General features: G+C 50.6%; 8 protein-coding genes across 8 annotated transcripts; 5 read left to right on the top strand and 3 right to left on the bottom strand.

Moving 5' to 3' along the window:
- The first annotated feature begins 148 nt into the window (after positions 1-148).
- BDW70DRAFT_91327 (6-phosphogluconate dehydrogenase) lies at positions 149-1,935 on the top strand. The gene is made up of 3 exons (XM_073745186.1): positions 149-562; positions 654-844; positions 901-1,935. The coding sequence occupies exons 1-3, from the start codon at positions 400-402 to the stop codon at positions 1,639-1,641; spliced, it is 1,095 nt and encodes a 364-aa protein (XP_073593524.1). The 5' UTR covers positions 149-399; the 3' UTR covers positions 1,642-1,935.
- Positions 1,936-2,816: 881 nt separating this feature from the next.
- On the top strand, positions 2,817-5,618 carry BDW70DRAFT_170001 (putative RNA binding protein MSSP-2; the record flags this gene model as incomplete). Its single annotated transcript, XM_073742826.1, has 6 exons — positions 2,817-3,754; positions 3,811-3,901; positions 3,962-4,051; positions 4,109-4,203; positions 4,253-4,570; positions 4,626-5,618. The coding sequence occupies 6 exons, from the start codon at positions 2,817-2,819 to the stop codon at positions 4,918-4,920; spliced, it is 1,827 nt and encodes a 608-aa protein (XP_073593523.1). The 3' UTR covers positions 4,921-5,618.
- Positions 5,619-5,658: 40 nt separating this feature from the next.
- BDW70DRAFT_141273 (FAD synthase) lies at positions 5,659-6,833 on the bottom strand. Its single transcript, XM_073737748.1, has one exon. It carries the CDS (start codon positions 6,701-6,703, stop codon positions 5,867-5,869), a length of 837 nt encoding a protein of 278 aa, XP_073593522.1. The 5' UTR covers positions 6,704-6,833; the 3' UTR covers positions 5,659-5,866.
- A 542-nt stretch (positions 6,834-7,375) lies between these two features.
- On the bottom strand, positions 7,376-8,333 carry BDW70DRAFT_141272 (J domain-containing protein). Its single transcript, XM_073737747.1, has 3 exons — positions 8,162-8,333; positions 8,065-8,108; positions 7,376-8,006 (listed from the first exon to the last, which is right to left on the bottom strand). The coding sequence occupies exons 1-3, from the start codon at positions 8,219-8,221 to the stop codon at positions 7,478-7,480; spliced, it is 633 nt and encodes a 210-aa protein (XP_073593521.1). The 5' UTR covers positions 8,222-8,333; the 3' UTR covers positions 7,376-7,477.
- A 154-nt stretch (positions 8,334-8,487) lies between these two features.
- Positions 8,488-10,945, top strand: dbp4 (RNA-dependent ATPase HCA4; the record flags this gene model as incomplete). The annotated part of the gene is made up of 1 exon (XM_073742825.1): positions 8,488-10,945. Exon 1 carries the CDS (start codon positions 8,507-8,509, stop codon positions 10,943-10,945), a length of 2,439 nt encoding a protein of 812 aa, XP_073593520.1. The 5' UTR covers positions 8,488-8,506.
- A 286-nt stretch (positions 10,946-11,231) lies between these two features.
- Positions 11,232-13,512, top strand: BDW70DRAFT_91315 (E3 ubiquitin-protein ligase). The gene is made up of 3 exons (XM_073745185.1): positions 11,232-12,451; positions 12,509-13,131; positions 13,209-13,512. Exons 1-3 carry the CDS (start codon positions 11,493-11,495, stop codon positions 13,289-13,291), a joined length of 1,665 nt encoding a protein of 554 aa, XP_073593519.1. The 5' UTR covers positions 11,232-11,492; the 3' UTR covers positions 13,292-13,512.
- Positions 13,502-15,075, bottom strand: BDW70DRAFT_169997 (uncharacterized protein; the record flags this gene model as incomplete). Its single annotated transcript, XM_073742824.1, has 3 exons — positions 13,502-14,268; positions 14,329-14,915; positions 14,963-15,075. 3 exons carry the CDS (start codon positions 15,073-15,075, stop codon positions 13,502-13,504), a joined length of 1,467 nt encoding a protein of 488 aa, XP_073593518.1.
- A 509-nt stretch (positions 15,076-15,584) lies between these two features.
- BDW70DRAFT_169996 (Hsp70 family protein) lies at positions 15,585-17,654 on the top strand (the record flags this gene model as incomplete). Its single annotated transcript, XM_073742823.1, has 6 exons — positions 15,585-15,689; positions 15,762-15,940; positions 16,020-16,296; positions 16,366-16,656; positions 16,711-17,171; positions 17,243-17,654. 6 exons carry the CDS (start codon positions 15,585-15,587, stop codon positions 17,652-17,654), a joined length of 1,725 nt encoding a protein of 574 aa, XP_073593517.1.
- Positions 17,655-17,971: the final 317 nt, after the last annotated feature.

Here is a 17,971-nt window from a genome sequence, read left to right as displayed (position 1 = left end):
TTTTTATTTCACTTAAGTTTCTCATTATTATGCTCGTAGAAATAAGACAGAAGTCCACGTGACCGTCGGCGGGCCCGTGCCTCCGCTACTTTTCCGGTTCAGGATTTCCCCGCATGAAGCCCTGTGGAGGCTGGAGGCAGATCAATCGTCTTGAAGCGCAGCTTTGATCTTCATTTACCGATGAGACCTCGGATATTCACGGCATTCAGCCAGGTACTTATGCATACCCCTCAGGACACTTTTGGTTGATCACGTTACGGCTGTCGCCTCGACTTACTCACGGCTCTACTCCGCGTTCTTTCCTCTTATCTTCTCAAAAATATACGCATTTTGTTTCGAATATAAGGGCAAACGGGGATCGCCATAGGATTCTTAGTGCTCATTTTCCAGCCTCTCAGAATGAGCTTCTCGTGTGCCACTCCCCTCGTGCGCAGGGGTGCCGCTCCAAGGTCATGCTACACACTCGTCCGCCTTCCAAAACCAACACCGCGATCAACGAAGGCCTTTTCAACCAGTTTACGACGAGATGATACTTGGGGATTTATTGGACTGGGTCAGATGGGTACGCTTTCTCGATAACGTCCAATCGCGACTGGCATAGACGCAGTTGCTCGTTATATTCCCATCCGAAGCTGCTAACATTATATTGACAGGATACAACATGGCCAAGAATCTCCACGCAAAGATCCCACCGTCAGATAGACTTATTATTCGGGATGTGAACGAGGAATCGACAGCACGATTTGTTCGAGAGGCTCGGGATACAGCCAAGAGTTCTGGGTCCAGTAATGTCCTGCCAGAAGTTATAGTTGCCGACAATGCGAGGGAGATCGCGGAGAAGTCGGTAGGTTCACATGTATTATTATGTCGATTTATGCTGTTCTAATCGCGTCTTTGTAGAACGTGATAATCACTAGTCTTCCGGAACCCCAGCACGTCAAGGATGTTTTTTATTCAATGCTTCGTCAAGGCACCCTGCCCGCCCTAGAAAAAGAGCGAATTTTTATCGATACGTCGACGATCGATCCGGCTTCTACCAAGGAGATTGCGAACGCGATCCATTCGACTAACCAAGGGCGGTTTGTCGACGCGCCCGTCTCAGGCGGCGTTGTGGGCGCTCGCGCTGGTACTCTATCTTTCATGTTCGGAGCATCCTCTCGAACAGGAGAGCTAGTGGAGCGAGTCAAAGCCATCCTGCTACTCATGGGCAGAAAGGCATGGCACATGGGCGGGGCTGGAACCGGCGTTTCAGCGAAACTCGCTAACAACTACATCTTAGCGATCAATAACATCGCGACGGCGGAGGCTATGAACCTGGGAATGCGCTGCGGACTTGACCCCAAAGCCCTTCAGGACTTGGTTAGCGCTTCCACCGGCAGATGCTGGCCGATGGACGTCAACAATCCTGTTCCCGGCGTTGTGGAGGGCGCGCCAGCCTCCCGTGATTACGAGGGCGGGTTCGGCATCAGTCTCATGAATAAGGACTTACGACTAGCCCTCACAGCTGCGAAGGAGTCTGGTACTCCTTTGGCGCTGGCCGAGGTGGCTCGCGTTGTATATAACGTTGTGGAAGCTGAACACCGTGGGAAAGACTTTTCTGTGGTGTATAAGTGGCTGCGGGACCAGTCACAACCACAATGATGGCATGATACTAACACGGCGTTTTGTTCTTCGGGAGATATGCCACTTGATATCAGTCGCCGGAGTTTGGTGTCTCCCTTTGGCTCTTCTTTCCTCTGTTGCATCATACTCTGGATTAGACGTCAGGCAGTTTCACCTAGCTGTCTCTGAAAGATATTTGAAAGGCTGTTTAGGCTTACGCGAGTGACGCTCTACGTAGCTCTTGATGTAAGCCTCGAGAGTATCTATACTTCGATACTCGTAATAAGTGGCTATACAGCTCCGTCTGTTGTGTTTATGTTGCTGAGAGCCTGGAAACTCCGTAGACAACTCGATTTTATGTACATTGAGCACTTTATTCAACAGTGATGATGAGTTTTTCATGCACCGCTGAGACGTCCCTCTAGACTTCTTTTTTCCTCTCTGCCACTCACACCCACACCTTACCATTCACTTGTCCATCTTCATAATCATTCTTATTGTGCCTTTCAGTACCTTCCATGATTCACAGCTCACAGAAGCTCTTTCCCTCCCTGCTTTACCTCTTCTACGGGTGAGTTCAAGGGCTCCTTCCCTTCCAGTCCCCGTCCTCGATCCCCTAGTTCTCTCGCTGTTGTGTTCTCCCATCTTTCTTCTCTCATCATCTCTCGTCTCGCATTGCTTCATCAACTTCTTCATCCCATCGTCTCTTAGCTATTCCACATCTCACAACTTTCGAGCTTGCTACCGAATTACCCTTCTCTAGCAAGCTTCAGCCATTATCGCTCCTATTGTGCTCATCTTGAAGGCTCCGGCTTTTGTTGACGTTCGTTCTTCCTCCGGATCCTCATCCACTTCTGTGGTAATCTAGCCTTCATACATTTGAAGAATCATGTAAGTTTCAGTGGTTGGCTTTCGAATTGGTGAGAAGCCCGAGCTTACGATACGTCCAGCTTCTTGTCACTTGCCGCTTTTCCCCAAGCGTTGGGCCCATATCGTTGTGGTAAGTACGACTTTCTTTGGGCTTGTTTGAGACTGTGGGCAGTCTATACCTTTCCGGTTTTCCTGCTTCTCCTTCTCATTCCTCTGTTCCACTTCTTCCTGTGTTTCCCATGTCTGTTGTTCTCATTGTAGTATCCTTCCCATTGGCCCAGCTCCGTATGCTCTGGGACCCTTGCTAACTGTTATTGCAGAACTGTTATTCCAGATTCCTAGCGATGCCTACTCAGACCCAGCAACAGGCTGCCCCCGAGAACGGCCCGACTCAGGCGAGCCATAACGGACACTTTACTCAGAACAACCGTGGTGCATTTGCTGGCGGTCATCAGCAAGGCAACCGTCCTGACTTGGCTTCATTGTTTGGTGGTTTGAACATTCAGAACCAAGGCTCCGGCGGCAAGTTTAATACCCTCAAGGGAGGGTTGCCAGTTGCCATGCCCCCGCCTTTGGAGCTCGCTGGCCCTCGTTCCTACAACAACCAGCTGGTCCTGCTTCCAAATGGCAGTGTATTCCAAGGGCTTCCTCACGCTCCCGTTTCCCCGTTTCCCCAAGGTACACTTCCCGGACATGATCAAGTTGGCCAGATCCCGTACCTGCCCAACACCATGTATCCAGGCCTTGCTCCTGGCTGTGTCCCGGCGGCTATGCAAGGCTACCCTTTCCCTTATCATCTCATGAACTGCGATATGCAGGACCCGACTGGTCAGAAGCGAAACCATTGGAATGCTAACGACGAACAAAAGGCAGCTGGCCCCTCAGCATCTGATGGCAGCAACCAAAGTGAATTTTTTGGTGCTCTCCCCAGTCTCGATGGCTCTGCGCTTTCAAACTACGCGATTAATAATATTCCTCAGGGAGGGCAGGCAAGCCTGCAACTTCAAATGATGAAGACACCTACTGGTTACATACTCCAGGATCTCGAAAGCTTGGTTCAGCAGGAACCTGCTATCCCCAGAGCTGTCCCCGCTATGTGGACCAATCCCACCGACCTCACCCTTGCCAAGTGCCTAGAGAACCGCGAGGGAATCACCAACGTCTACATCCGAGGCTTCCTTCCGGAGACCACTGACGAGATGCTGCATGCTTATGCCTCCCGCTTCGGTAAGATAGACCGTTGTAAGGCTATTGTGGACTTGGATACCGGTCTTTGCAAAGGGTCCGTTGCTCTATTTTTCCTTCAGTACGGTGTAACTGTTACTAACAGTGACACAGGTTTGGCTTTGTCCAGTACTTCAACTTCGAGTCATGTGAAAATTGTATTCGAGGCTTCTTCTACCTTGGCTATCAGGCTAGCTTTGCTCAGGTACGTAAAGCATGTCATAGCCCGCATGGGTTTCTCAAGTTTAGCGGCTAACATGGATAGAAATCTCGCAACTCACGTCTGAAGGATCTGGAAGATAGATCATCGACCAATATCTATTGCACCAATATTCCAATTGACTGGACCGAGGCTGTATGTTGTTTTTCTTCCATGGATTGCCGTCTCACCCACTGACGTGGCCCTACCAAGGACCTTCGACGCCACTTTGAGCCCTACCGTGTTGTCTCTGAGAAGATCAGCCGTGACGAGAAGACTGGCGTTAGCAAAGAAGTCGGGTTTGCTCGGTGAGTATTCCCGAAGATATGCCATTCTCGTCTCCCTAACAGATTGCAGTTTTGAGACACGCGAAATCGCGGAGAAGGTTTTGGCTGAGTTTCACAACGTTGTCGCGGAGGATGGTGTCAAACTACTTCTGCGGTTTGCTGACACCAAAGCCCAAAAGCTTCTTAAGCAACAAAGTAATGAGCGTCGTGCCTACCGTGCTGGTGAGTACAATTATTCTGTCGAAGTGGTTCAAGGGTCGACTCCTTCTCCGTCCCTTCATCGTCTTCAGCAGACGGTTTCGCACATCAGCCCTGCTTCTCAGGTCAGCTATGTGTCTCCAGTTGGAGTAGGCTCTAGCTGGACTCCAGCAACATCCATTTCCCCATCGTAAGTATTGAAGCCCCTTCCAACTGGGTCACCACGATACTGACGGGTCAAGCAGGGTTCCATTGGCGAAGAATCCAGCCGGCAACATGCGCTACAACTCTTGGTCTTCGAAGAATAGCCCTGTGCCTCTCGACACCACTCCTCTGTACAGAGGCCGGCTTGGCTATTCCAATCGGGGCAACTGGACCGACAACAGTGGTTCCTCCAAGACAGTCATGCCCAGCACTCCCTGTGCTGAGCCTCATTCTGAAAGATCTAGCCCTCATAAAGAGAACATCAAGGCGGGATCCCTGTCTCCGATTTCGTCTCGCAGAGAGATCATTGTGAATTCCCCACGCTCTGTTATGTGAAGCGACATTCCATTGTTCCCCTTATTGTCCAGCCATACGAAGACGACGTCAACGACGTCCTTGAGTTCGGGGCTTTTCCAAGGTGACTATGACCCATTTACTGCCAACATTTTTTCCCCTTTCCAGAGGCCGTGAAGAGAAAGAGACACGAGCAGCGGAAGATAAAACAACCACAAAAAGCATGATGGATCTACGCTATTCTTCTAGCACCCTGCATAGCACGCCTGGGCGCGCAAACATGTTACCGCTGGTCTCTGGATCCGCCTATTGCTCTTCTATCGTTCCGTTTATCTCTTCCTCTATTGCTGTTCTGGACTTCTTGAGCTTTTGACGTGCTGTATGAGAGTATCTGTTCTTGATTTTCTTGACGACATCCGGGTTCGACGAACCACAAAATGATTTCATTCAGGATTCGCATGTGGGAAGAGTTTGTTTTTTTGATGGTCGGTCGAAGATGGGAAAAAGCAAGATGCTGTTATTTTCTGTATCTGTCTAGCCGTGTATTCTCGATTTCTCTCCAGCAAAACAGCTGCTTAGTCTAGCATTAATGGAAACGTCGCAGCGATGCATTGCCCTCGATTTGTATCAGTTTGCTATCACTCCGTTCGGGCACGATATGAGAGCAGGAGGAAGAGAATGCTATAATGCCCGTTCGAGATCGGCTACCTGCGCCGGATGCTTGAAGTAGAGGAATGGCCCAGTTGACGCGCCGGGCGGAGAGATTGGTTGAGAAGTGTTGTTAATTCTGGCTTCGACTCAATTGCACCTGATAGAGAGATAAGTCTAGTAAAGATAAAGCTGTTGCGGTCAAACCCTTCTACCCTGGAATGGTGAACAGAACGCCAAACTATGAGGTCTATGAATCGTGATAGACATGAACAGTCGTGGTCTGGCAATGTTAAGAGCGTAATGCATATCCAAACAGTGGTGACTTCGAAGCAAAGCTTCAACTGCGGCCTGAACGCTCCAGTGAGTCGTCCGTCAACTCGTACGCGGGTCGATATTCCTCCTTCACGGGATCCCACAGACTCGGATTCTGATGCGTATTTGACAGCCCCCCTAGACTCGTATAGCCCTGATCATACAGCGAACAGTACTCCAATCGTAGATGACGCAGAAATGCCCAAATCTCCGCATACCGCCAATCAATAACCGGATGAATGCGCATAAAGTCCGGCCACCCACTATCCGTCCTATCGAACCATGTCAGATTCGCCCCATGCGGATCCGTCCTCCTCATGCCCACAAAGATCGCCTTGACGGACGGGTTTCTGTTCAGATAATCCTCAAACCCGGACTTGAGCGTTGTGTTCGCGTTCTTCGTATATCGCGCCAAGTCAAGGTGGTAAATTTGCTTTGACCAGTTCACGAACTCCTCCATTTCGGTGAATGGATCTGCTTCAGCGACGTACATAGCGGGGATCAAGGGCCTTTTGGCCTCATCGATTGGGAGTTTTGTGTGCAGTGCTGCGAGGAAGAGAATCAAAAGCACGAGACAGTCTTTTCCACCATTATAGGAGAGCGCGATCTCGTCGAGAGTGTACTGCGTCAGGGCGTCGGAGATTATTTGTAGTGAGGTGCGGGTTTGATGCTGCACGCGCGCGAGGAGGGAATTGGGTTCGTGACTCTCGCTGAGAAATAGGCTGATGAGCGTGTGGCAGGCGGTTATGACGGATGTGAGGGAGGATGCGTGCTGCGAAGGTATTGATCGTGGGATGTAGGAAGTAGGTAGTGGTCGATGCGGTTGGGGTTGTGGTTGTGGTTGAGGGTCTGCGGTGGACATTGTTCGGACTGTTGTGGTAGGCTCTGTGGAGGTGGGATGAAAAGTCCTAGTTCTTGAGAGGGCTAGTGACGAATTTCAGGAGACTGCCAGCGAAAGTATATATATCGGTGTCAATTGAGCGGACCCTCGTGAATAATAATATTTATGAAGAGTGTGGGAGAGATGATTCGGGCTCGGAGTTGGAGAGAGGACTAGGGAATTGGAATGTTCTGGTACGCCCCGCGGCCCCCGCAGTGCGAGCTTGCCTGCTTATCAGTTGTTACTTCGCAGACTATGCTTACTCCATTTACTTACGTTCATACTCCATGAAATTGGCATTGGTTTGTCTCCAGGACAGTATTTAGAGCTATTCTACATTGGACAAGCAGAGTTAGTGGGGGAAGTTGCTTTCCTCATACTTTTTGTGCTGCGAACAGCGCAGATCTCCACCGAAGGACCGAGGCTCGAAAGACTAACAGTTCAGAGATCTTTCAGCTTGTGAGATGAGAGAGAGTCGGATAATGTCTTATGGCTTGACTTGAAGGGAGCGCCGAATCTGAAGTCTGGCTCTGCCTACATGCCACATTCAATGCAGGATAACAGAATAAGATGGCCGCCGGTCAGATGCAGGTTGAGATGCAAAATAATAGAACGCCGCTTCGTAACTCGGGACGATCTTCAATACTACCGAGCTGTGGTAGAGATGATGCTGTTTTATTATTGAGGAAGGTGCCCTACAGGGGTCACCGCGCCTGGGAGGGATGCAGAGCCCCCAGTCTTCATGCCTAGCATACATCACCCTAATACCTTCATCTTTTTCTTCTTCTTCTCACCATCTTTCTTTTGCCCCTTCTGCCAATCGCGCCAGCTCCCAATCCGCTGGTCGCGACTATCCTCCCAAGCCTGCTGCTGCTCCCGTTTCCGTTTTCGCTCCTCAATTTCCTGCTCTTCCTTTCGCCTCTCTCGTCCTTCCTCCTGTAGCTTCGCCTTGGCCTGTCTTCGTCTCCGCGCTTCCTCCTCCAGCAACACCTGAACAGTCTTTTGCCGCCACTCCTTCTTGAATTCTTCTGTCTTTAATTCCGGTGAGTCCAGTGTATATTTGTGCTCGCGAATGAGGAGTCGCCGCGCATCCGCAATGCATTCGTCTAGGTAGTTGCGTTGTTTCTCGTCCATGAGCGCCGACTGCGCTTTCTTTAGGCGATCGAAGGCGTCTGGGGCGCCGGGGTTTTTCGTCTTATCCGGGTGGATGAGTAGTGATTTCTTTCGATATTGGAGTTTGATATCTTTTTCTGTTACTCCGGGTTGTAGATCGAGGACGGCGTAGCTGTAGTCGTATGGCATTAGTTTTCTGATATACTGGATAAGCCAATGGAAAGCCTTACGCATCTAGGACAAATGCTTTTCGAATGCGGTCAATTTCAGCATCCTGCGCGCGTCAGCGGTCAACAAAATCATATCAATATGAGATATGGAACTGACCTTGGTGAAATCGGAGGCCTCTCGTTCCAGGGCCTCTAGTGCATCTTGTTCGTCAGACATTGCGAACGTATTTATTCTCGAAAAAACAGGTTTTATGGGAGATTTTGATGTAGTGTGGCGCCAGGGGATAAATTATATAGCAAAGACAAAATGTTTCGTTAGCTCGTCAACAACTGGGATTGCGAACTGCGACGCATGAGGCTATCGCGATCCTTATCGGTGCTGACTCAGTAAGTTCCCGCCCGGCAGAAAAAAAGTTCCTTCACCGCCCGGTCTTTCTTTCTAGAATGCGGATTCAGATTCCAACGTCAACGAAGCAGTTCAGACCAGCTCGCTGCGATAACCATGGCTCCTTCAAATGGGCACCGGAACGGAAAGCATGCGAAATCCTCCAACAGGTCTGGAAACTTGAAGCGGAAGCGGGTCCAAGAGGACTTATCATCGCTCATCAAGCGAGTCGAAGATCTCGATCTCAAAGCAAAATACGAATCGTTCTCCGATTTACCCATTTCAGAACCGACTCTGTCCGGCCTTACATCGTCACACTTCAAGACGCTCACCGACATCCAATCTCGAGCGATCAGTCATGCGCTCAAAGGCCGAGATGTTTTGGGCGCCGCAAAGACCGGAAGTGGAAAGACATTGGCTTTTTTGGTCCCCGTTCTAGAGAACCTCTACCGAAAGCAGTGGTCCGACCACGATGGCTTAGGAGCCCTTATTATCTCGCCGACGCGCGAGCTGGCGATTCAGATTTTCGAGGTGCTGCGGAAAATTGGGCGGTATCATACGTTTTCTGCGGGATTAGTTATTGGAGGGAAGAGTCTGAAGGAGGAACAGGAGAGATTGGGGCGGATGAATATTCTTGTTTGTACGCCGGGTCGGATGTTGCAGCACTTGGATCAGACGGCTTTCTTTGAGACGTATAATCTGCAGATGCTGGTATTAGACGAAGCAGATCGGATTATGGACATGGGTTTCCAAAAGACGGTCGATGCGATCATTGGACATTTACCACCCGAGCGCCAGACGCTGTTGTTCAGTGCGACACAGACAAAGAAGGTCTCTGACCTGGCTCGACTCAGTCTTCAGGACCCTGAGTATGTAGCTGTCCATGAGGCTGCGTCTTCTGCGACGCCGTCGAAGCTTCAGCAGCATTATGTCGTGACTCCACTTCCGCAAAAGCTCGATACGCTGTGGAGTTTTATCCGCAGTAATCTGAAATCAAAGACAATTGTGTTCATGTCATCAGGGAAACAGGTCCGGTTTGTTTACGAATCTTTCCGGCACATGCAGCCCGGTATTCCTTTACTACATCTTCATGGTCGGCAAAAACAGGGCGGACGGCTCGATATCACAACACGATTCTCACAAGCCCAACACGCAGTTCTATTTTCCACTGATGTCGCCGCTCGAGGTTTGGATTTTCCCGCTGTGGATTGGGTCATTCAGCTCGATTGCCCTGAAGACGCAGATACATATATTCACCGTGTCGGACGAACAGCGCGGTACGAACGCGATGGCCGTGCAGTGTTATTCCTGGACCCTAGCGAAGAGAAAGGTATGCTCCGACGCCTCGAGCAGAAGAAAGTTACGGTGGAGCGAATCAACGTGAGAGCGAACAAGCAGCAGAGTATCAAAAATCAGTTGCAGAATATGTGTTTCAAGGATCCTGAGCTCAAGTATCTTGGGCAGAAAGCTTTCATTTCCTACGTCAAGTCCGTCTACATCCAGAAAGACAAGGAGACATTCAACCTGAAGGAGCTTAAGCTGGACGATTTTGCAGCAAGCTTGGGACTTCCTGGAGCACCTCGAATCAAATTCATCAAAGGTGACGACACAAAGGAACGGAAAAACGCGTCTCGAGCTACAGCTTATCTAACCAGCGGTGACGAGGACTCCGACGAGGAAGGTGGAAAGAAGAAGCAGCCCAAGGAAAAAGAAGTGCGAACCAAGTACGACCGCATGTTTGAGCGACGAAACCAGGACGTGCTGGCAGAACACTACTCGAAGCTTATTAACGACGACGGCACGATTGCCGACAGCAAGAACACCGAGGAGGCAGACGAAGACGAAGACTTCTTGTCCGTCAAGCGCCGCTTCGATGCTGGAGACGACGCTCTTCACGCTGAAGACAGCTCCGCATCCGGCTCAGACGCTTCTGACTCCGAGGCTGAAGACCTCACAGAGAAGAAAGATCCTAAGGTCGTCAAAATCAGCGACAAAGACACGCTGGTTATCGACTCGAAACGGCGTGAGAAACTCCTCAAGTCCAAGAAGAAGCTTCTCAAATTCAAGGGTAAGGGCACGAAACTGGTTTATGACGAAGAAGGAAACGCACACGAGCTCTACGAGATGGAAGACGAAGAAGCATTCAAAGCCCGCGGTGACGCAAAGGAACAGCAGGCACGGTTCTTGGCGGAGGAGGCGGCACGCACCCAGCGCGCGGATATGGAGGATAAGGAGATTGCTAAGCAGAAGAGGCGCGAGAAGAAGGAGAAGCGGAAGGCGAGGGAGCGCGAGCTCCTGGCTGAGGAGGAGCGCGAAGAGCGCGTCGCTCAGCTTGTTCCGTTTGACGAGGATGAGGACATGGGTGATGCAGGCGGGTACTCACAGTCTTCGGACGGAGAAGAGGAGGTGCCGCGACCGAGCAAGAGGGCAAAGGTGGAAGAGTCCAAGCCAGTGCCTTGGTACAAGAAGGAGACCGGAAAGAAGAAGGATGCCGGAGAGAAGCAGATCCAGACACTGGAGGATCTGGAGTCGTTGGCTACGGGACTGCTGGGGTAATGGGTCTCTTTTTGTGCAGTTTTTGTCATTCCAGCGATTATCTACATATCCCTTGCATGTATATACAGAGTATGGTAGTGATGACACAAAACATTCTCAATTTCGAGAGCATTCAGTCTCCCTGACATCAGCGAGTCAATAGAGCGAGAGCCTCCAATTACTTGTGCGGCCTTCACGTGCTAAGAGTGATTGGTAGAAGTACCTCCGGACAACACTAAGTCCAAGACTTCTGCAATTGCCCGACGCCCACCTCCTCCCCATTAGCCAGCGCATCTCGTGTTCCATAATTCAGTCCCAGCAAGGCTGATTCCCAGCTCGAAGCTAGAGCCCGGCAAGGGCGGCTGGCCCAGGGCGTTTGCTTCGCGTCAGCCGAGGAGCCCGTCCTAACGCAGACACTATGACACTACTTACCGAGAATCTGACCCTGTGTCTTGCTTTTGGCACCATGGTTACTCTTGTCCACGCTATATCCAGGCAATCCTGTTCAGACCAACATCCCTCGATTTGCAGTAGCATCTTCACCGTTGTCGGTTTTTGAACTAGAAAAATGCGCAAATTCGTCAAATTTCTGGGCGGCGAGAAGAATGGAGGCTCCTACCACAGCATATGGGCCATGCCAGCTCCCGAATCAGGGACTAGGGCGGTAGTCACAAATACGAAGAAAGAGAAAGCGAGAGAGACTCGTGAGATCCTGTCAACCAAGAAACCCCAGTCGACCCTGCACATCTCGAAACTGAACCAGCTTTCCGAGGCAGAACTGAGCAGTCCTACGACATCGACAGTTTCAGCGCCTACGGACCAAGAGCCTGTTGTAGTGGAGCTCCCGGCCGTTTCGGAGGCACAAGTCTCGGAATTAGATTGTTGGAGTCCGACGGGGCAGACTGGGGTGCCCACTGAAGTGAGAAAGGAGACGGATGGAGAGGGTGCATCGGTCAACTCCACGTCCAGGCCTATTACTGGCCCCGACGCAGACATACTTATATTCTCTGATGAAACAGATGGAATACCAATGTTTGGACGGCAATTCGGCATAGCCCCGACCTCGATAATTCGCGAGCGAAAGGTGAAAGAGCCGGAGCATGAGCCTGTCACCCAACCAGGACCCGAACCGAATACAAGCCCTAAGAGCCCCGAGACATTCTTACAACAAGTCGATGAAGAGCTTGAAGCACTATATACGGATTACCTCAAGTCATCAGGCAAACAGCGAGTGCCCGAACGGACGAAGACAGTCAAGAAAGCCAGGAAATCAGGACCAAGGCCAAAAGAAGAACCAGAGGCGTGCATTATCTGCCTTGAACCGTTTTCAGCGGATGTTGTGAAGGCTCCCGATACACTGTCTATTGCTTGTCAGCATACACCATCAGTTTGCTATATATGTTTGTCGAAGAGCATCAAGCACGACTTGGAGACCAAATTCTGGGATGAGATTAAGTGTCCCCAGTGCCAGACACTCTTTATTCACGAGGACATCAAGCGGTTTGCGGATGAGGAGGCATTTACTCGGTACTCGCTTCTCATATCTTTTTTTATGGTTCCACTCCAGAGCTGACATAGTACCAGATACGATAGACTCTCCCTCCGCCATGCACTCAACGCCGACAAGAACTTCATCTGGTGCCTCGAGTGCGACTTTGGACAACTTCACAAACCCGGCGCCGAACAACCGCTCGTTATATGTTACAATTGTTCTGCGCAGTCGTGCTTCAAGCACGCCATTAAATGGCACGATGGGTTTAGCTGTGATGAGTATGACGCTGTGCTGTGGGATCCGGATAGCTACAGAGCTATCAAGGCAAAGAATGGCGGCAGCACCCGGCCGAATGTCGAGTACCTGAGTAAGAAGAATATGCAACGCGCTAAGAATAAAGAGCAGAGACGGCAGTATAAAATGCATGAAGCGCAGAAGACGGCCGCGAGGAAGAGACAGGAGGAGGAAGCTGCGCGGGTGCGTGAGAAGAAGGCCCTGGAACAGGCGCAGGCCGAGGCAGCGCAAGAGGAAGAGGAAGAGGACGAGGAGCCAATCGAAGAAGAGGTCAAAGACGACTTCAAAGAGAAAATCGAGATGTTGAAGTGGAGGATGAGGGAAGTCGAGCTGTCGATGAAAAAGGTCGAGGAGACGACCAAGCGCTGCCCGGGGTGCCAATGGCCAATTGAGAAGAATGATGGATGTGACCATATGACCTGTAAGTCTAATCTGCCTTTACTTACTCCTTGCCGTTGGTCGGCCTATCGCCGAACAGGACGGGATTGACCGGTACAGGCATAAAATGCAGAGCCGAGTTCTGCTGGATCTGCCTGGGTGGTTGGAGTTCGCACACCAGGAGGTGCAGGCGGCCCGTTTAGTGCAACTTTGCTGATGATGTGTTGATGAAGGTATCAAATGCCACGCCGAGTTCTGCTGGGCCTGCCTGAGCGACTACAATGAGATCCGCCGGCTGGGGAACTCGATGCATCGGGAAAGCTGCAAGTTTCATACGGATAATCTGCAAGATTGACATATTGCCCATGAATGTCATATCAGATTGAGTAAATCATAAGTTGATGACTACCAATTCAGAATATACCTCCTAAGAGCCCACCAAGCTGTTTCCCTGCTCTCTCCTTATCCTTCCTCTCCTTCTCAAGAAGATGCTCCTGCCTCGTCAACCACCCTTGCACAGCCCCTAAGACAGTCTTGTACTCCACCCTTTCAGCCTTCTTCACCATCTTTTTCGTTGGTCCTGTCCTCTTCTGCTCACTAACCCGCACCAGAACCCTTGGCTTAACAAGCACTTTATTCTCACCGCACGAATCGACCTTGAGTTTCCGAAAGACCAGCTTTGGCGCTATATCGAAAAGCCACCTCACCGTTACCTTGGTCTCATTGCCATCCCCATCCTTACCTTCACGCCCACCATTACCACTAGATAATGACGTCGGTATATCCCTCAACCACTTCCTCTCCTCACCAACCCTCACAAAATCATACTCTCTAAACCGTCCTTCGTTAATTACCCTCTGGAGCGCTCCAGCTGGATCCTCCACCAGATTCTCATTGTCATGGTACTCTGACCACTCAAGACTATATTCATCAAAGCAGAGATGGAACCTGCGGGCCAAGTCGCAGGCGGGTTTCGTGACAGTTTTTAGGAAGCTCTTGGCCAGTGTATTGGGGTCTGTTGTTGGGGCGAATGCGCGGAGCATATTTATCATGTGCACGGTCAAGTTCCACATCCTGTCGTGGGCGTATTTGTCAAAGCCCGGGCGGGCTGAAGCGGCCGTGTACGTTTCTATGTGCCAGTGGCGGATTGTCCTGATATCTGACATCAACCGGTTTATATCTGATCATGAACAGAGGCTAGATAACGAGAAGCTAAGAAATAGGATTGGGGGAAACGTACCTCGTTTGGGCTTCAAAACCCGCATTGCTCTCTCAACCTCCATCACAAACTCCATCTCAGGCCTGGGGAGCGGCGTGGAAAATTCTTGGTTGAAGATACTCTCAACCAGAAACCTCAATATTGCTGCCTGGATGATATCCACGTCCGTATTCGCGATATTGAACGCCGCCTTTCCCTCCGGGGGAATTAAATTCATCAGATTTCGGATACCATCGATATTCAATGCGTCGGCGGCCACTTCCTTCTCCTCGAGACTGTCCGCGAGATACTTGTCCACCCAATTCTCGACAGAGCAGACGAGGGATTGGAATAATGTGATTGCATCGGCATTGGGAAGGGTTTGGATGTGCGGTTGCAGACTGAATATATGGTTCTGGGCGTCATGAAGGGCGGTTTTTAGCTGCGTGAGCTGCGTTTGAAGGACATCGTTCTCAGCCAGGAGGGATTCTATGGTAGCCATCCGTGTATCGCTATTCTCGTCAAAGCCATTGGACCTTGGGTCTTTGGTCTCAGTTTCTCCTGTCTTGGATGGCTTTGTGGACGTCGATATCGCGGATTGTGTGGTAATGGTAGTACTTAGATGTGGTCTGCAGGGTCAATATACGAAACGAAATCACGGATCCACAGGACTTACTCTTCCTTCACCCCTTCCATCTGATCCGCATTCATATTCTCTTGGTTAAGAGAAACAGAGGCATGCTTCTTCTTCAGCGTTGAAGGAGCCACAGCAGCAGTGGATTCAGCCATAACTACCAAGTGTAACAACACAGGGAATAGAACCAGTGCGTCGGCCACTTCTTCCTCCTGACGGCAGATAAGCGACTACCTGTACTGCTGTAATCCGAGGAAGGAATGACTAACTCGTAACCTCATTCGGGGCACAAGGCGCAAGGCAGGTTGACGCTGCAAGGTGCCCGGGGCGCGGCGGCACTGTTCGAATTAGGGCTAGCCACCGTCAGCCTAGGGAATACGAACATGCCTTGCCACGCTTCATGACCCTGCTTTCTGATTGGGGATAAGACGGGCACGAGGCTCAACACGAGAAGTTAAAAGATAACCGATAGGAAACGTTACCTGCCGTCTAATCTGCCTCGGCGAGTCAGTTAGCTTCAGTTCGGCATAACCTGGAAGTGAACAAGCTGCCGATACAAGACTGCCTCAACAAAAGACGGAGTCTTACCTTAATACTGTCTTTTTCCCTTCCCTATCTTCCCTGTTCCTGATCGAATCTGTTAGAGCGAAAGCAAGATAGCGAAATGGAGGATTCATTCGATGCCTTTAATTTCGACGACCGCAAGCTTGTCATTGGAATAGACTTTGGCACGACCTTCACTGGTGTCGCGTGGGCTGAAACTAGACGGGTATTCCCCTATTTTTTACTGATTCTGGAATATGTGTGAACTCAAGGATATGAACTGATACTCATTGTGCAGCCCGACCACATCTCAGTCATAGAAGCATGGCCCTCTCATATTGGCGCACGAGAAGGTATCAGTAGTGTGAAGGTACCAACAGAACTGCGCTACACGAAGACTCCCAATGCCGATGGTGAGACTGTCGAATGGGGATTCCAGATCCCCAGTCTGGTGGATAGATATCAGTGGTTTAAGCTGTACTATTCCCTTTTTTTCTTTTCTCCCACCCGGTAGCCCAAACGAAGATGAGCCGGGCTAACAACCTTCAACATACAGAGGCCTCGACGAGAGCAACCCTCTTGTCTCGACGAAATCTTGGGGCGACAAGACCCCCGAGCAACTGACGGAATTATACCTTTCATCAATCTACAAGCACATCATGTACACCCTGGACCAGAAGCTCGGTTCTGCACTATTGAGGACTATACCCATGGAGTTCTCGCTCACTGTTCCTGCAATCTGGACAGAAGCCGCAAAGGATAAGACGTTGAAGGCATGGAAAAAGGCATCCGGCGGTGCAAAGGAGCAAGTTATCTCACTTGTTTCAGAGCCAGTATGTTCCCGCGTTTCGGAACCGTTCCTCAACCCATTAGATATAGATTTAGGATTTAACACGACGCAGGAAGCAGCGGCAATCTATGCAATCCACGGCCTGGACCCGCACGGTCTCCATGTTGGAGATAGCTTCGTCCTCTGCGATGCCGGCGGCGGCACGGTTGATCTGATCTCGTATAAGATCATAGCGCTCACTCCAATCCTGCAGGTTGAAGAGGTTACGACAGGAACTGGAGGTCCCTGTGGCTCGACCTTCCTTAATCGACGGTTTGCGGATTTTCTGACACGTAAACTCGGGAGGGAGCAAGGGTGGGACGATGAGGTGTTACAGGAAGCCGTGGAACGGTTTGATTCTATTGTATCCACCCCCTTCCACGACCTTGACATGTGCATTCTTGCTCACTATTTGCAGGTGAAGAAGCAATACTCCCCAACTATAGACGGCACCTCCGGCTATGTGATCCCCGTTCCCGGCCTCTCAAATAATAGCGCTCTCAATGTCCGGCGCGGGAAGATCACCATCTCTCCAGAGGAAATGCACTTTATATTCGAGCCGCTCATCCTCAAGGTCATTAAATACGTACAGGATCAGATCTCCGCGTGCGGTGACACCGAGGTCCGAGCTGTCCTGTTAGTCGGCGGGTTCGGGCAAAACAGTTACCTGAAAGAACGGCTTCGCGATGCCCTTAAAAGCGTGGAAGTCTTGCAGCCGCCTAATGCGTGGACAGCGGTCGTGAGGGGAGCGGTTATGATGGGACTGTCCAGAACCAAGGCGCTCAAGACTGTGGATGTAGTCAGTCGGAAGGCGCGGAGGCATTATGGAATCGAGCTGAGCGAGCCGTTTAATGCTGAGAAGCATGACAAGAGCAAAAGGTAAGCAATTATCTTACCGTCTCCCTCCCCTACATTTCTCGACCAAGGCAAAACTGATGGACGAGGGTTAGATACTGGTGCTCCCGAGACTGTGAGTACCGCGCGCGCGCCATGGTTTGGTTTCTGACCAAGGGCTCGACCCTCGAGGAGGACAAGCCGATCCCCATTAAGTTCTACCAGGATTTCCGCGTCTCTGCTGGCCGCCCGAACATGTTATCTATAAATGTGTGGGTGAACGCAGAAGATACCAGCGCACCAGTGCACAGGAACAGCGATACCAAGACGCTGGCGAAGCTTAAGGCGAACCTATCTGCTGTCCCGCAGGTGGACCTTGACTGGACGATCATCAAGCGCAAAGACGGGTATGAATACTATTGTCTTGATGGGGTGATTGAGGCTACCTACTCGAGTGCGGAGACCACGTATGTCCTCTCTGTGATGGGAAAGAAATACGATACTGTGAATGCCGAGTATGCTTATTAGGGCTGGCCTGGTCGGGAGCCCCGGGAGTGCGCGTTTGGTTTATTGTGGACGGGAGACCGTGTTGAGGGATGCTTGTAAGGAAGATGGGAATTAGTAGCTATCAAGTCGAGGCTCTCAGTGTGCTGTTTGAATGCAGAAGCGTTTAGTATACGTAGTAAATTGGAAGGTCCATCTTCTGTTTCAAGATCTCATGTACTTTGACAGCTGTCTGGTTCCTTTGCTCTGTGAGGACGCCCTATTGACCAGACTGATATAAATAAAAGCTTGCGAGCACTACCTCCGGGATCTAAGACTCATTCTGCGCGCCTCTAACTAGC

The sequence above is a fragment of the Aspergillus foveolatus genome (genome assembly GCF_047715535.1).
Source record: "Aspergillus foveolatus strain CBS 279.81 unplaced genomic scaffold BDW70scaffold_48, whole genome shotgun sequence".
In the NCBI taxonomy this organism is placed as follows: domain Eukaryota; kingdom Fungi; phylum Ascomycota; class Eurotiomycetes; order Eurotiales; family Aspergillaceae; genus Aspergillus; species Aspergillus foveolatus.
The sequence above is the reverse complement of the archived record's forward strand: the minus strand, read 5'-3'. Positions and strand labels throughout refer to the sequence as shown.

What these genes read in the sequence shown, in the direction of transcription:
- BDW70DRAFT_91327 (XM_073745186.1), top strand. Translation starts at nt 400, where the DNA reads ATGAGCTTCTCGTGTGCCACTCCCCTCGTGCGCAGGGGTGCCGCTCCA. An exon ending in TATTGGACTGGGTCAGATGG is followed by an intron (nt 563 to 653) that starts GTACGCTTTCTC and finishes TTATATTGACAG; the next exon opens with GATACAACATGGCCAAGAAT. An exon ending in GGGAGATCGCGGAGAAGTCG is followed by an intron (nt 845 to 900) that starts GTAGGTTCACAT and finishes GCGTCTTTGTAG; the next exon opens with AACGTGATAATCACTAGTCT.
- BDW70DRAFT_141273 (XM_073737748.1), bottom strand. Translation starts at nt 6,703, where the DNA reads ATGTCCACCGCAGACCCTCAACCACAACCACAACCCCAACCGCATCGA.
- BDW70DRAFT_141272 (XM_073737747.1), bottom strand. Translation starts at nt 8,221, where the DNA reads ATGTCTGACGAACAAGATGCACTAGAGGCCCTGGAACGAGAGGCCTCC. An exon ending in AGGCCTCCGATTTCACCAAG is followed by an intron (nt 8,109 to 8,161) that starts GTCAGTTCCATA and finishes TGACGCGCGCAG; the next exon opens with GATGCTGAAATTGACCGCAT. An exon ending in AAAGCATTTGTCCTAGATGC is followed by an intron (nt 8,007 to 8,064) that starts GTAAGGCTTTCC and finishes ATACGACTACAG; the next exon opens with CTACGCCGTCCTCGATCTAC.
- BDW70DRAFT_91315 (XM_073745185.1), top strand. Translation starts at nt 11,493, where the DNA reads ATGCGCAAATTCGTCAAATTTCTGGGCGGCGAGAAGAATGGAGGCTCC. An exon ending in GATGAGGAGGCATTTACTCG is followed by an intron (nt 12,452 to 12,508) that starts GTACTCGCTTCT and finishes ACATAGTACCAG; the next exon opens with ATACGATAGACTCTCCCTCC. An exon ending in TGGATGTGACCATATGACCT is followed by an intron (nt 13,132 to 13,208) that starts GTAAGTCTAATC and finishes TGACCGGTACAG; the next exon opens with GCATAAAATGCAGAGCCGAG.